The 17,261-nt window shown below is 39.4% G+C and overlaps 1 protein-coding gene across 4 annotated transcripts in view; it reads right to left on the bottom strand.

Annotated features, from left to right (window-relative positions):
• Nucleotides 1–17,261, bottom strand: part of cadm1a (cell adhesion molecule 1a) — a 363,398-nt gene that overhangs the window by 21,979 nt on the left and 324,158 nt on the right. For 3 of the 4 annotated variants that reach the window (XM_068053970.1, XM_068053971.1, XM_068053973.1), the window contains one exon: nt 6,001–6,033. The exons of the other annotated variant lie outside the window; for it this stretch is intronic. In XM_068053970.1, coding sequence (XP_067910071.1) covers nt 6,001–6,033 — 33 coding nt within the window. The remainder of the gene's footprint in view (nt 1–6,000; nt 6,034–17,261) is intronic. 4 annotated transcript variants of the gene reach the window in all.

The following is a 17,261-nucleotide window of genomic DNA, read 5'->3' as shown; positions in this document are numbered from 1 at the left end:
TATCAACCTGCAAGTCTTTTTTGGTGGCCATTTCAGAGGGTATTTTAAGAGTCAACCATATTGCTGTGCATCTGGAGTCACATGTAGGCCAGATCAAATAAGGATGACATATTACCTTCCCTAAAGGATATTAGTGAACCAGATGGGTTTTTACAACAATTGACTATGGTTTCATGGTCACCATTAGACTACTTTTTAATTCCAGATTTATTAATTGAATTCAAATTTCACCACCTGCCATGGGGGGATTCAAACCTATGTTCCCAGAGCATTAGCCTGGGCATTGGATTATTAGTCTAGTGACATTACCATTATGCCACTGTCTCCCCCAGTTTTCCCTCACCACCAATCCCTCTGCCTTTGTGTCGTCATGCTACTTGCCTGACATCCAAGACCAAAACCATTGTCTTTGGTCCCTGCCCCAAATTCCATCCCCCACCCTGGCCACTGTCATAGTCTCAACCAGACTGTTTGCAACCTTGGTGTCATATTTCATGCTAAAGTGAGCTTCTAACCACTTATCCTCTCCATCACCAAAACAGCTACTTCCACATCAGTATTCTCTCTCCCCCTGCTGAATTTACCATCCACCCTTTTGTTGCCTCCACACTTGACTATTCCAATGCTCTCCTAGTTGCCCTCCCACATTCAACCCTACAATACTTAAGCTCATCCAAAACCCTGTTGTTCGTATCTTAACTTGCACCAAGCTCTGTTCACCCACAACCTGTGCTCGCTGATCTGCACTGGCTCCTGGTCCACCAACAACCCAAATTTAAATTTTTACAATCCTTGTGTTCAAATCCCTTCATTCTTATCGGCCAGTAACCAGAGTGACAGAAATGAAGCAACCAGGCCCACAACTGGCAACAATTAAATGTTAAATCCCTGATAGATTTGTGGATAAATATTCCAACTTACTGAAAGTGAGAAATACTCAAATTCCCAGATTTGAGTTGAATTAGCTCATCCCTGCTAAAATCAGCTGGAGTACCCCGGGCGAGGAAGATACAGGAAGGAAACCAGTTAGGACCCAACTCCGAAACGCTATGCAGTGGGTGTAGCTGGGAAGAGCTTGTGTGGATGTTGAATAAGCAAAAGACTGAGCTCGGCAGTCGCACCATCCTCTTTCAAGCCCCCGATACCACCGTAACGTGCACATTAACTTTGGTCACGTCACGAAGTACCAGAGTAATTGTTGCCTATGGAACCAGAATTACTTCATCTAATTTTATTATAGAAGCGACAACTCCTGTTAATCAAAAATATTGCCTTATGCTGGTTATAAATAAAAGAAATTGCAAACGTACCATCTTAGAGTGCTAATTGGTAAAATTCTTCCATGTTGAGCACTTGTTGTGATCCATAAGAACAAGGAATAGGGGCTGCTGAGAACAGACAGATCAAGCCACTATTGAATGAAAGTCTGCAATAGCAGGAGGCTCCTTTCCAGTATGCCACTGGGGAGGGAACAAAGGAAGAAGGGAAGGGAGAAAGGCGACAAGACAACATAGTTCCCCATACCAACAGTGACTGGTGACCTGATTGGCAGGGGTCGCTGGCACAAAATGTCTGCAGCTCAAACGATCCAATTCTCCAATAACCACCCCCCGCAAAATTGTACATCTATTACAGAAATAGTTCATTTTATTCCAAACACAGGCATAGACTGTCACCTCGTGTCTGCTGGGGCATTTTAGCCACAATTATAATTAGGCATAATTGAATGGACCCCCGACGACCAGAGTGTTTAATTTTCGGTTACACCCAAGTCTAATTGACGAAGCCCGCAGGCTCACACCATCTGTAAAATAAGAACTGCACATCTACTGCAATACTCTCACTGGCTACATTCAGTGCCTTCCTGAACCTCAGGAAAAAAAAAGCATTAAGCCTGCAAATGCAGTCATTTGTGTCTGTTCTGGAAAAGTGACAAGGAAAGAATGCACAGGAAATGGAGGGCAGCATTCTGTAAATGAATAGCAAGTCCTCTATTATCTCTCACAGGCAGAAAGTCATCAATCCCCAGCCAGGGGGAAAGATTTGCAGGCCAGGATGCAATGGAACCAGCGACATACTCTGTCAGACAATTAACATGTTAAATTCTGCCACTGGGGCTTTATTAACATGATGATGTAACCGAGGCAGCTTCCAGGCTTGAATAAATCAGCAATTTCTTTTTGCCAAGTATTTAGCTTGGAACATTGGCAAAATTGAACTTCAAACACTAATATCTGTGCTTGTATTCCTTTCGGTCTTCTATGTAATTAAGAGTTATTTTTGTTTAGCTTAAAGAACAGAAGTGCTTTTTTTGCCTATTATGCCGGGTCAACCAGGTGAAATGCGACTAATTACAAAAAAATTAAGAAACCTCAGGAGAACCCTGAAGTTTCATTTTAAAGTGGAGACTAGGATTTTTTTCAAACTGTGAAGGGAAGAAGCTTGTCCTGTAACTCCCTGTTTACAAGCAGGTTATTTGAAATACAAGGGAGCAAACCTGTGGGAAAAACGAGCGTTATTTTTATTAAAGTCTTTGTCGCTTACATTTTTTTGAATTTAGTGCCAGAAGTCTCATCACACACTTGTTTATGCCAATTATTTTCCCTTCTTCCCATGAAGACTCAGACTGGGATGTCACGCCCTGGATGCTAGCAGCCCTTTGGTACTTCAGCCAAGCCACTAGTTTCTAGGCCTTGGCATCAAACAACTTGCATTTATATAGCACTTTGATCAGTAAGCATCACAAGATTCTGAGCTGTGGGAGCCAACACAAACATGCCTGATCTTAGCCTTGCTTGATGCATTTTCACAGTGGATACCCCACTTGACAAAACTGCCACGTTTCCCATTCTGCATGGTTCATTACCAAACGTCATGGCTTGCTTTACCATTGACCCCTTGGTGGAGGCATCTTTGGTGGCTAGTTTTTTTTTAAAAATTGCTTCATTTCAGGGATGATGGCAACAGACTGCCAAATTTGTCAGAGCTGCTTAAGATTTCAGTAGCACGAGAGAGCAACTGGGAGCTGCTGCTCAACATGCTCACCTGAGCCAGCTATGTATTAACGGAAGATTCAGTGTAGTGTGTGGAGTTACCCTCAGGATTTCAACTTTCCGAAGAGCTTTCAAGACTGAAGTAATTGGTGTCGCACACCAGACATTAGAGGCTATCTCTGCCAGTTTTCATTTGGTTTCTTAATCTATCATCCTTGCTCCTTGTATTGATGCACAGAATGCAGAAAATCAAATGCAGTACACGCAGATGGTTCACTTTTTTTTTTCCAACAGTATTTTAAAAAATATTTTTGACAAGTGAGGCAAAATACCACAATTCCTTTAAAGTTCAACTTGTCTGCAATTATTTAGCAGACTATTTCCAACTCCTTCTCCACTTCAGGTCTTATCATTATCAGCATGGGCAAACAACTTGATACTAGGCCAATGCTGCATTCTAGCCCCCTAAATAGGCCACAAGTGGAACCCAGGTGAGTGACACACAGATGCATTACCCCTCGGGTCCTCAGGAACTCACCACACAGGGAGGTGTGGGTGCAAACCCATGATACGATGTACTGCATCATCAAACATTGTGCCAACTTGCAGGGCAATCTTTTTTCAGCACACAGAAAGTGAACACATTCCCCTTGGCCAGGCACTGTTGCACATTAACACAAATCCCACAATCTCAACTTCATTGAGACGACATCTGGTTAGTAGGACTCTCGTGGTATAAAAATAGATGAAATTAATAACTGTTGTTCTCAGTCCAAGTACATTCTATTTAAATTAGAACCTCACCTGATCTGGAGCTACAAAGGATTCACAGTTAAACTTCATTCTGAACAGCTGAATAGCACCGTTAGTAAGCAGCAAAATTATGCACAAATTAGTAGGAGTTAAAAACACAGGCCTACCTCCTACAGACACACCAGAATTAGACTACACAGCTGTGGACTAATAACACAAGCAGTGTGTGCATCAAAACACTGTGCTGTTTCTGAAAATAAGGAATGTCATCTAAAGTGGCAAAACAAGCCTTAAAGTGAGGCATTCAGTTGCAGCCTTTGGTTCAGTACCATTTTGAGAGGGGACAATAGAACAATTGATGCCATACAGTCAGGTGACTGGGAATCAAGGCAATGAATATTGCAAGGCAACAGCCCTCTCTCCCTCCGACTGATAAAGTGCAGCATCATGTTGATGTCTGCGTGACGCAGACCTGCATAATAACTGATCTACAATCACAAAGATTACTGGCAACTCCAGCTAACCCTGGGATCCTTTTTTAAAAAAGGAAGACATTGTGGAAAAACAGCTGATTTTAAATCCAACTATAATGAATAGATTTATTCTAATATTAATACGTTGCCATTGACAACCAAACATCCTATAAGCCCCTCGCCAGATGTTTCCCCATGCAATGAGTGGCATGATGAATGGCAAGATTATTTATTCTTGACATTGGTTCACTGTATCAGTAACAAATGAGCACATTATTAAAATTATTAATAGCTCATCTTCAGCAAGCTCCAAAAGAGTTGCTGATTCTGAAATCCTGAAATGTCAGTTTTACACACTGCTTCTTTTGGAAGTTCAAATTTTGTTTTTGTTTTATGGCAAAAAAGGGGGGCAGAGTTACTTGGGAAAATTATTTCTATTTAAACAGTACTCGAGAATAAATATAATTCCTTAAAACCAAGATGAAGAGTCATTTTATTTTTAACAAGATGGCCACCAATTTGTAAATGGTTTCTCTTCTCATTCTATTTCAATTAGCAATCTGTAGCCAAATATTAGGTTATGAATAAAACTAGGGCTGGCCTAGTGACTATTAACGAACCCAAGATCTTCATTCACCAGCTAAAGCTTTGTAATAAAATAACGCAATGCAGCCCATTGTTTCTGGCAATAGTGAAGCATTAGCAGAAATGTGCAACTTTTAAAAAGTCGGCAAGATTTTTCTTTCAAGAAAGGAGAACGTTGATGTAGGATCTTTGGAGGTCTTTGGTTTAGCCTGACTAAAACTCGAGAACAGCTACACCAAAGGTGCAAAATCAGTAGCATACTCAAAGAGCTCCACCAGTGATCTCACTGCAGTGTGCATTGTGAAAAGAAAGAGTTATGAAAACACCTCTTGGAGGCAGTATCACAGCTCTTGGCTTTCACATTGTTTGCCATGTAATTGCAGTTCAGTGCAAAGCCAAATTTGGAAGTTTCCAAAGTTGGGAGAGCGCGGAAATTCCAGTCAGTTCTTCAGCAACAGTAAATTTAACCAGCTATGTGGAACTGGTGAGTGTGCCCTTTTGTGTTTGGACTTAAAAAAAAAAATTATTTCATGGGATGTGGGTGTTATTGGCAATGCCAGCATTTGTCACCCATCCTTAATGGTTATTGACAAATGAGTGGCTTGCTAGGCTATTTCAGAGGGCAGTTAAGAGTCAACTACATTGCTGTGGATCTGGAATCAAATGTAGGCCAGACTAGGTAAGGATGGCAGATTTCCTTCCCGAAAGGACATTAGTGAACCAGATGGGTTTTTACAACAAGTGAATGATAGTTTCATGGCACCATTATTGAGACTATCATTCAATTCCAGATTTTTTAATTAAATTCCACCAGCTGCTGTTGTGACATTAGTCTGGGCCTCTGGATTATTAGTTCAATGACATTACCGTTATGCCACCATCTCCCCGCAGAGAGCAAAGCAGAAGCTGGCGGTATAACTTGGACTTGTCAGTCCCTCGTCAGTCAATACAAATGCAGTTATAACCCTTAGTTTCAGAACCCTTGCTTATGATTAAATATGAACATTGCATGGGTCAGGGTAAAATAGAAGGACCAACAGGCCAATAGTAAGTGAAGAAACTCTACATTCATCAACCAGACTCTTCAGAAATCAGAGGACATGTCTGGTCTTTAGATGCATCTGACCCAACCTCTCCCTCCAAGGCTTGTCTTGCCACAAAACAAACTGACTAAATAAACATCAAGTTTTACCAACCGTGAGCTGATGGTTCTGTCGTCGGCGATGTGGCTACACACAGGGAACAGATGATTTGAGGAAGGGAAGAAACAGTAGGAGCAGCATGCACAGGAATGGGAAAAATGGAATAGAAACGTAAACAAGCATTCAAGAAATTCCATGACAACAAGCAACAATTAGATTGTTAAAAAATTTCTTAACAAGTTGGGGTGGCTGGGGGTGGGGTGGGGGAGAGGGTGGGGGCCTCAAAGCTGTAAATAAAAAGAAGCCAGTGAATGATCATCTCATCTTAAAAGACTCAGTCACATGATACACTAAACTGCAGTTGTCAAGGCAACAATGATTAATAATGGTTGCAATGATTACATTAAAACCAGCTGAACAGCACAAACATAGGATCAAATCTCTTCTCATTCAACATTCCAGATAAAATGCAGCTCTTTCATTTTTAAGAACAACTACAGCCATTTCCTCAACATCTTTGGTCTATTTATGTAATACTGTATTTTATTAGAAGTAGTTAATGGCAGGAATCAAGTTGACTGGTAGATGAACAAGGACATCTAATTTTTCTAGCACTTTCAGATCTGGGGAGGCAGTGTGAAAAAAGGAAAATAAGGAAACTTAAAAGGTTTAAAGAAAAAGTTCCTAAATTGTTAAGTGTGCATTTTAAAAATATTTTTATAAATTGTAATCAAAAAGCTTGGGAGGACAGATGCTAGTTTCCTTTGCTATCTCCCTTAAGCTAGGAAGAAGTGGAACAGTTTAGATCTTAGTATTTTTCCAAAGCATGCTATTCAGCAAAATTTGGATTTTATTACTTCTAAATTTATAGGTTATCCTGAAGATTTCATCTATCAATTCCTCCTGATCGACTTGTGCTTCTTGTTCACACATGGCCCAAAACAAGAACGCTGCATTCCATGTTCAGTCAAATCCATATTCCCGTCCAATTATACTACTTCATTTAAACTTGTAAACTTTTACGAGTGAAAAAAAAAGAATCCATTCAAACACTACTTTGAACAAGAACATAGTGGAGCTTTAATTCAATGAGGCAGATGCTGACTCGGATCAATTTTAGCCCAGCTGGTTAGATAAAGTTTCTTGAGCTATGGGATTACAAATTGATGGAACAGTTATTCAACGCCTGTTGGCTCCAAGGTCTGTATAGATTTCAAGTGTACACATAAATCGTTCTTTAAAAACTAGGTTATAGTTTACTTTTTCCAGTTACAGCTACAAATCTTAAAGCTGCCAATTAGTTTTACTAGGTAAATTTAACAAATTTGAACAAAGTCCAAGGCAAACAGAATCTTTTGAAATATCTCAGAAAATAAACGCACCAGTTTTTTTCGTTTCTTTACAGTTGGACTCAGACTGTGTGTTGCTCTAGCCGACAACAGGTTGAAAAAGCAGAAGGTAGGAGGTAACTTTCAGAAGGATTACCTTCTGCTGGTTGCTGCTGACCAGGGGAGGGGAGAGGAGGACAGGACTGAATGTGTATGTGTGGGTGGGGGAAGACAACCAATTTTAAAGTTGTAAAACCACAGTGCCTTGAGCAGGTCAGGCAAACTGCCTGGATGAAGACTACAGAGGAGAAAGTTGGTGCTGCCTGCCCAGTTTACAGGAATATAGGAACAGGAAGCCATTTAGCTCCTCGAGCCTGTTCCACCATTCAATGAGATCGTGGCTGATCAGTGACCTAACTCCATATACCTGCCTTTGCACCATATCCCTAAATACCTTTGATTAACAAAAATATATCAATCCCAATTTTAACAATTAACGATTGATCTTACATCATTTACCGTTTGTGGATGCGAGTTCCCTTTGTGTGTATAAAAGTTTCCTAATTTCACTCCTGAAATATCTGTCACTAAACTATGTCCCCTAGTTCAAGACTCACCAACCAACAGAAATATTTACCCAATCTGTTCTCCTTAATACCTTGAAAACTTTAATCAAATCACCTCTTAAAATTTAAAATTCCTGGGAATACAATCCTATTCTGTGTAATCTCAATTTTTAATGTAACTCTTGGAGTCCAAATATGATTCGAGCAAATGTATGCTGCACTCCCTTCAAGGCCAATGCATCCTTTTCTAAGGCATGGTGCCTAGAACTGCTGAGTCAAGTTATGGCCAACCTTCCACTGATTCACTGTGCTCCCCACCATGCCCAGTTTGATTGGAACCCCTCTGATCCCATCCCCTGCACCTTGCTGGAGACAAGTAACCCTTCCTCCTACTTAACAACTAATATCAGCTGGCCATGTGACATCTGGTGGCTAATTACAACTAGCCAATTAACACCTTGTGATTGGCCTGACGACTTGGTAAGATATTTTTCCATACACACTGCCAAATGGTAAACTTATGTGATGTTATCTAAATAATGCCTTATGTTATAGGTTCAACTCAAATTACCTCACGGACCCAGCAAGGGAAAAGGAAACACTTAGCAGTTGCATGTCTCTACTATTTAACAAGTCACAGCAGTCTGATGTCTTCCATTGTGCGATAACAATGTGATAAAGCTAAATGCATTTGACTGAAGTTGTTCTATTTGCTATTTAAGTGGTAAAAGTATTTTTATCTTTTTTAAAAGCCTCTACTACTATGGTGGAGAAATTTCAACAAACACATTAATCATATGTGCAATTGCAAAGCTAAGCTAAGCTAATTGCAAAGGATCTTATAAAGGTGACGGGGTGGGGAGTAAGCAGGAAGGGCTCTGCTCAATTGTCATCATCATTGGTGAAGTGAAAGAACAAATAAAATGACATTGCCCTGTAAAACAGTGCTACTAGCATTGTGAAAATCTCTCTATGCATTTATGTGAGAAGGGAACTATTTAGCAAAAAATTAGGTTAAAAAGCTAATGTTTTCAACAGTCAAAATCCAAGTAAAAATAAAAGGTGTGTTATGGCAGATGTGGTTCGGACATAAAATATCAAAATGGGGCAAAAATAAAACAAACTTGCATTCCCCAAAACAGAGTGATTTTAAGCAGTGACAAATGCCATTTCAATTTACAATTTTTTTTTTTTAAACAGATAGTCAACATGGTTTCAAAATAATCACTTTTCAAAAGTGTGAAGACATGAAATTAATCAAGTCTAGTGAAAACTGGAATTATTTTTGGATAATAAACTGATGATTGCTCTAGCCATAGTCCCAAAGGATCATTAGAGAGAGACAGTTGGTGATGTATAGCTTGAGGGTCACCACTCCTCGAGCATGGGGTAACATGAGGAGGCAGGCCTCCATGAGCTACCACAGCCGGTAAGGGGATTAAACCCATGCTGTTGGCATCTTTCTGCATCACACTCCAGCCATCTAGCCAACTGAGCTAACGATTCCCCATAAACTGATGATAAACCAGCACCAATTGGGGTACAATTGTTAATCCTTCAGTGATGCTGTTACTACAGGTCAATTGATATCCACCTTGACAGCAGGCAATAAAGTACAGTGAGGGGCAAAAGGTCTATATGAACTGACTGGGCAGGATTCTGTTTATTCTTTAAAAAAAAAAATCACATTCACTATTGGAAATGGCTGTCCAGGTTTTGGTGAAATTTCACCTGGTTGAATAAAGTTATTGGCGAGCTATCCTTAAATGTATAGGTCATATTACGGGTGCCACATATTACGAAAGCAACGTATGTAAATGCATTATAACTGAATGATTTTAATATTTTCTTTGCCAAATAGATTTTAATGACATTTATTGAAAATGCAAGATATTGGTTCTTATTTTTGAAGACATACAATTCATAAAGGCTAAGAGATTCTTAGCAGTGAAGTATTAAGTGGGATCTAATTATAGGGTGTGTCCCCATTATAGTATTCACATTTTCAAAATCAGTTCAATAACTTTCGCAAAGATACTGACTATATAGGATTGACTGCATAAATTCTTCTTCATCAGAAACTGATTAATTGATATCTGTTTGATGTAGAATTGATTTAAACATTTGAAATAAGGCAAATATGTATGGCTTAGTGGTGGGGGGGGGGGGGTTGGGGAGGGGAGGGGAGAGATTACTGGAGATGTAAATTGCTCTCATCTACATTGGGTTTATACCTACTATCTTGCTGGAGATATATTTAATGTAATTGCCCTTAGTGAGTAGCCACTCACTGACTTTTTTGGGAGCAACACAGCCATCAGAAAGTGCTCACAGAAGGAACTGTGCTCATCCGCTGTCTTTCTGGTGCAGAATAGCAATTGCGAAGTGACAACATTTGAACAGTTCAAAACCACTGCATACTTTCGTACTGAATTTCTCAAACTAACACAGAAGGTGCTGGAAACACTCAGCAGGTTGGGCAACGCCTGGGTTTCCGGTGTGGCCTACCCACCAGAACAATATGAAGTGGCTGGGGACGGCGTGGGCAGAATCAGCTACAGCTCCCATTCCTGATGGCCATCATGTGACCTCAGTTCTGATGAAGGGTCTATACTTGGAACGTCTACTTTTCTGTTCTCTCCGCAGATGCTTCCAGGCTTGCTGAGCGTTACTGGCATTTTCTGTATTTGTTTCAGATTCCCATTATGGCACTATGGCTGACTGGCATCAGCGAAGCAATTCAGTAACCAAGGTGAAGACCTGGAGTACTGCTTCCCCACAATGTTAGAGTAATACCTACAATGTCATACTCCAGAGCTTCTCCAGATGACTTAAAGAAATGTCTATTGTGGAACTGCATATTAGAACCCTGATCTTTGCTGGGCCAACTGATCTCAATCACAGTGCTACTTGGGCACCACAACTGCCCTTAGTGTTCATGGGCTTGAGATTGTGAGGCAGGCACAGGAGGGGAGACTGTGGGGAAATCAGTTACATCTTCCATTCCTGATGTGACTACCGCTGTAAAGCGTGTGGAGGTCAAATAAGGGCAGCCTTCCATGCACGAAGAGCCTGCCAACACACTCATAAATGATCGTGCAGGAGGAATGGCTACTTGGGTGAGATAGGTATTATAGCTGGCGCCTGTGGAACTGTACCCCTAGACAAATGAGTACTGGGTTTGGGTTGGGGGGGTGGGGGGGGGGGGCAGCAGAGAAGATTTAATAATTCCTACAAGGTTGGACTCGAGTTGAATTTTCTTTATACTTAAATAGATGAAGTGAATACTTCCAACGTAAAGCACGCCTCTCTGCTCTTTCATTCTCTCAAATTAAAAGCATCCATTGATATCGATTTCCAGCTTCTGTGACTGAATTTTCATACAGATGAGTTGTCTTAAAAATGTCAGTTCCAAAAACTACTGTACTTTGACAGAAGCACACTAAATATTCAGTTACGATGCATCCTTCTGTATGGTTTAACTGATTAAGCTGTGATCAGGACATGCTAATAAATTATTTAGGCATGCCTTTTTATTCCTGAGAATAAGCTTAAGAATTTCAAATATATCTGATTAGTTAGCTAGTCTCTAAAAACTTCAATTTTGACAATAAAATCTGAAATCAGTTTGGAATATTAATTTAAAGAACACGGTTAGGTCTGCAGTTAGCATGTAAGACACTCCATTTGGATTTGTGAAAGCTTTTGAAAAAGGATCATTTTTTTCTCTTCAAATCAGGCTGTCAGAGGGAAATGGCAATTTAGTGAAAACAGAGCTTCAGTCTGTGGTCCAAGTACACTTTCCAGAGACAATACTACTTGTGTGTTCTCATCAGAGTGATTGTGCAATTTAATGTGCACCCATTCAAGATCATTGAAGGGCACAGAAACAGATAGGATAAAAAAAAATGGGCACTTAACAGATTGCAAATGGAGCAACAACCTTACCACAATTCAGCTTAAATTGCATTAAAATTTAAAAACTATTCCCGTTTTGAAAGGATAATGGTAGGGGCAATTTATCTGAGGAAGCTGCAACATATTCAGTGAACATATTAGAAATTCTGCTTAAAGAAACATTTATTAACTAGGGATTTTTTTCCATGCATCATTTGGTAAATTAGAAGTTTTTGAAGGCAGATGACTTTTCATAAAGTGTTCTGCTGTACTGTTCAATGTAACAGATGAAGTAATATTTGGGTTCCCTAGAAAGAATAAATTTTTAAGAGAAACATTTTGCCATTATTTAGTATGTTGCATTTGATTATTTCAAAAATTATCAAAACAATGGAATAAATTACTAACTTATAAATCGAGGCATGAAAATCTATCTTAAATATTAATTCTCCCTCCTTTCAAATCATCCTTCTTTTTTTTTTTAAGTAGCTTGGATTTAAAGAATATATTTTGCTTGACTTAATAAAAAAAATGTAAAACACAAATGAAATCTGAACTACAATTACTAACCAGGAGTGAATAGAATTTGTAACAAACTGCATTGTCTACACATTTCATGTCTTGTTAGAATACATTTCATGCAGCATTAGAAATAGACCCAGAAATATTAATGCAGTGATAGAGCAAGCATAAACTTAACCAACTAGAGCAGCAGCCTTTCTGCACTTGATCAGAGGTGTGCGGAATAGGATTGTTACATGGGCATTTGAGTTTTAAATAGGAATTTCATTTAATAACCGGAAAGCATCATTAATTGCAACACATTTAATTAGTGTGCTTATGAGCATTGAGTGATGAGCTGCATTTAAAGTTCCTTTGAAAAAAGATAGAATAGATCACATCTGTCCACAATATGTCAATAAAATGAAAGCCTTGCTATTTATCCATCCCTTTCAAAGATTATGAATAGCATACCCATCATCAACAATCATCAATTCTTGTACATGCCAAGCACTCGAGGCTCACATAGGCTTTTTCTTATATATTTTCAGTGAGAACAATTCTTTGTATTATCGTTTGAAAACTTTTTACCCTGCATGTGGATTTAAGATCAACATTATTGTTTTCAACAGAGCTGGAAGAACACATGGCTTCATTGAGTTTAGGGGTTTTAGTTTGGCAAAAGAACCATCAACCTTACAATGCCCATTATAAACAGACTATGGGATTTGTTGCTCTCATAGCCAAATAGACAACTTTCACCAAAAGCTAAAGATCTTTCAGTGCTCTATTCAAAGAACATCTTTGGAGATGTAACAGAATGTATTGCTTTTTCAGCATGATGGCAAAGACAACTGGTCCTAAACCAGAAACTTAGCAAAATACATTCTTCCAACCTTGCTTCAAAACAGAGGTAAATAAACTCTACCAATGTACAAAAAGTCAATTGTCTTATCCATTTCATCTCATGCTCTTGTCTACAGTGAAGGAGACAGGCAAGCATGTCGGCAGCCTGGTTCCAGAATTCTGCCAATGCCACTGGAGGTGGCTACTAAAAGGTTCTTGACAGCAGCTCAAGCTGAGTCTTCCTCAGATTCACCCTCCTCTGAAGTACCTACCTTGCACTTGGTGTTTCCCCATCACAGCAACCTAGATTGGGACCTGCAGCAGTGAATTGATGTTCTTTTTGACACAATGCACCAGTGGACGGCCATGTTCTGCTGCCTCCACACTTCAATTTGCATCACTGTTAAGGGTTCATTTTGTTAGCGCCACTACTTGCATAAGTAGTGGTTTCAGCAAATCCAGATTAATGGAACACAATGTGAGAGGCAGCCCAGGCTGAATTTATAAAGCTTCAACCAAAAGACTCACAATTCTGAATCCTATTAATCTCAACACAAGGACACTGAATGAATGTGCCATAAATCAAAAGCAATTTATTATGACAAAAAGATGTTTTTTTTTAAATAAAGGTATGTTTTACCCCATCCAATCTTGGACCAACAAAATTGTGAAGTGTTTTGTGGCTGCAAAAATAACCACTCCTCAGAGAAGAATGCTCTGACAGTACGATTTTCAGACACAAATGAATCACTGAAATCTTAAAGAGCACAAAATTATCCTGTCATAACATTCTTGATCATAATGAAGTAGGTGACAAGGACAAATAAGTCAATGCATATCCTGCAGGAACTTGTAAATGATAATCAGAAGAGAAACAGAAAAGCTGGTCAGAATTTGAAATGTGATGCGGATTTTTTAAAGGATAAAAGAAACATAAGCAACACAATGCAATTGCACTGTGCCTGTCCATAATAAATACATAAAGAATTTATGCAGGCCACAAGAATTGGACGAGTACAGCAGTTTGTGTTGAAACAGTGAGGTAATCAATTCCACAAATTGCCCTCACTGATTATCATGAAGATCTATTGCTTGAAAAAGCAAATCAAGGAATTAATTCAAATTGATCTTCTGGTTGCATTTGGTCTTTGGTAACAATAAGGAGAAAATGCCAAATCACTGGTGAATCTTTTTTCAGGAAAACTACTCATTTTCAAATATAGTACTTCAGTCCAACGGCAATAAGGATTTTTTTTGGAATATCTGAGCATTCAATCAGCTGCAGACTATCAGAGCTTCAAGAGGCAATTATGATTGCCATGCAAACAGCTTACTCTTTCACTGAATCAGGATATCACTTACAAAAAAAATTCATCACTCCACAGAGAATGAAAAAGAGCATTTTTATGGTTAATGTTTTCAGGATGGCTGCATTAATATCCTATTATATAGCAATATCACTTCTGGTTTACCTACACCCACTAAAGGAAGGGGGAAAATGTGCAACATGAATACATGAACCAAAAACATTGGTTAGAGAATAATTCTATCCTTTTTCTTAATCCGCAAAAGGACTGCAGTAAAACCCCATACCCTCATACATGCACTTAAGACAAATGCATGATGAATGTTGAACTCTGCATTAGAATAAGCAAATGGAAACTAATTCAGAAAAAAGGGTGTTCGATTCCACAGAGCCTGCTTCAATAGCAGAGGACATCGAAGCAGGACGAGTTCAGTACCAAGGCCAGCAGCAAAGAAACTCATGCAGGGACACTCAATTTATAGTAACCGCCCACAAAATCCGGATTCTGAGCACCTGCGCAGAGCCGTGATACACATATAAAAATGTACTTGGAACTGTGGATCTGTGAGGTCACTTGGATGTTTCAGAGCCTTTAAAGATAACTTTGAAGGAAATACTTTCAGAGAAATCATTCATCCACAGAGAGGACATTAAAGCTATTTTGAGATACTGAAGATTTAAATTGATCCTCACCACCCCTCCCCACTTCCTTGTCCTGCCCTTTGCCAATAATCACCATTTGGGCCCTCCAGATTCATCAACTGACATCAGTGATAAGCAGTGGCACAGGAGGTGCTTAGACTCCAGGCTTGCATAACTTCTGATTGGTGCCCAGGATGTAAGAACCTAAAACACTTGAATCGAGATATCCCTGTGGCAACAGGAAAATATTGGAAATGTTCTTTGCCTTCCATCTTTGCTGACATCGAGGGAATGGGATGGTTGTGGAGGGTGGGGCAGTGTTGGAAACTGAGTAAAACAAGCAGTAGTTTGCATTGGAAGCAGTTGAAACCTAAGCCTGATTTCACTTATTCTCAATCTCTTGATCTATCTTGGCTCCTCTGTCACTCAATCAACCCTTAGCGTTGTCCTGCAGTGCAAGGATTAGATTTTCACCCAGCCCCATATTTAAGAAAACTTGCATTAAGTTTTGACTTTTTAGGTATTCTATCCCAAAGTATGATAAAAACAGATTCATAATAGTAACTTTTAATAGGATGTTGGATAAATACTTGAAACATTCAAGGTGATAAGGAAACAGCAGGGAAGTGGGACTAATTGGATTCCTCCTCCAAAGAGCCAGCACAGGCACGATGGGCCGAATAGCCTCTTTCTGTGCTGTAAGATCCTATGAAAGGCAATCCCCCCCCCCCCCATAGAGATTACTTCAGAAATAATTACTGTACACACAAAAATTAAATAAGTATACCCATTGCTAGTAAGTGGGAGCAATTGAGACAACTCAGACGACAAAAAGCTCGTCAATGTTAAGTGCAAAAGATCAATTTAATGTATATAGTTAATAGCTTTCAATAATTGCTCTGTGTATGTGTACACAGCACAGACCCTTTTGCGATGGTTTCCTGATGGGAACTCATCAAGGACATCAGACAGCCTTTAACACAATTGCTATCAACCTGGTTTATATATAGGTGCACAGACTGAATCTGCACAGACTGATCTAAGTGCTTCCCTAATGGAAGAAACTCTTTTGCAGATTCTTCAGTGTTAAGGGAAATCCCCAAAAACATTTAACAAATTGTACAACTTGAATTTTCTAAAGGATCAGATTAATCATGTATTAATTCTATGGGGCCACAGCATTTCAGCTCACCCTTCCAGAAATCCTCAGCGTCAATTTTTAGGGATTATTTGGGAAGGAACCCAAACTGTTCAAAGGAAAATTGAAGATTTGTTTCTCAATTCCTATTATTTTTCCCTTTAGCCAGTGCCCAGTCTGTAGGTTGCTTATAGAAGTGTGATCCCCTGTTTAAGAGAGCAGGTCAACAGTCACGGGGTCTTTTCCTCAAATGCTGTTGCTGATCTTTCCCTGTTATCAGTGAGCAGGCAGACTAGAAATCCACCCAGGTACAAGAACACAGAGTGGAACTCATCATGTTTGCCTCAAACTTGAAGCATTATCTAGCCAAATTTGGGCATGTGGTGGATTGCTTAAATTGGAATTTTGACTACATTTAATCCACACAAGAATGAAAGTGCAGTTTGCATCACTTCTTAAGAAGACTAGCTGTTCTATAATACTCTATATATGGGGCACATTAATTCCTTCTAACATGTTCATGTCATCATACTACTGCAGATTCAGAGACACAATACAACTTCTCATCTGTATTGAGCAATTCAATTATGAGAGCCTGCCTCAATTCAGATAAAATAACATCTCTTGGTGTAAACAGGAGAAAACAGTCCCATCAACTGCTTCTGCTTAAGAACAGGTGGGAGTGTGTTTAAAGACAGCAAAACAACATGGCGTTGGGAGAACACTCCAATATCACTCCCTACACTTTATGGCAACACCTTTAATGTCACTGACCTGTAGCACACTGCAAGTAACTTTTACAGAACAGGGTCAGATTTTCTTCATCTTCTTGAGGGATGATTTTGTGTCACACAACGAACAAAAAAATGCACAACATCTGATTATCAGGTCCACTGCTTGATTATGTATTGGGGCCAGTTGCTAACTGTGGTAAGTCAATTTAAAATGTCACTTAAGGTCGATTGTCTCATGGATATTCTTGTCTCTGATAACTGTATCATGTATTGCAACATAAAGGTGAACCTATCCCTTTCCCTCAGGATTTTATGGATGTTGGAGGAGGTGCTTTATAAGCCTTTTTAAGAACATAA

This window comes from Heterodontus francisci, chromosome 22, assembly GCF_036365525.1.
Source record: "Heterodontus francisci isolate sHetFra1 chromosome 22, sHetFra1.hap1, whole genome shotgun sequence".
NCBI classification, from domain to species: Eukaryota; Metazoa; Chordata; class Chondrichthyes; order Heterodontiformes; family Heterodontidae; genus Heterodontus; species Heterodontus francisci.
Note: the sequence above shows the minus strand (reverse complement) of the source record. Positions and strands in the feature narration are given on the sequence as shown.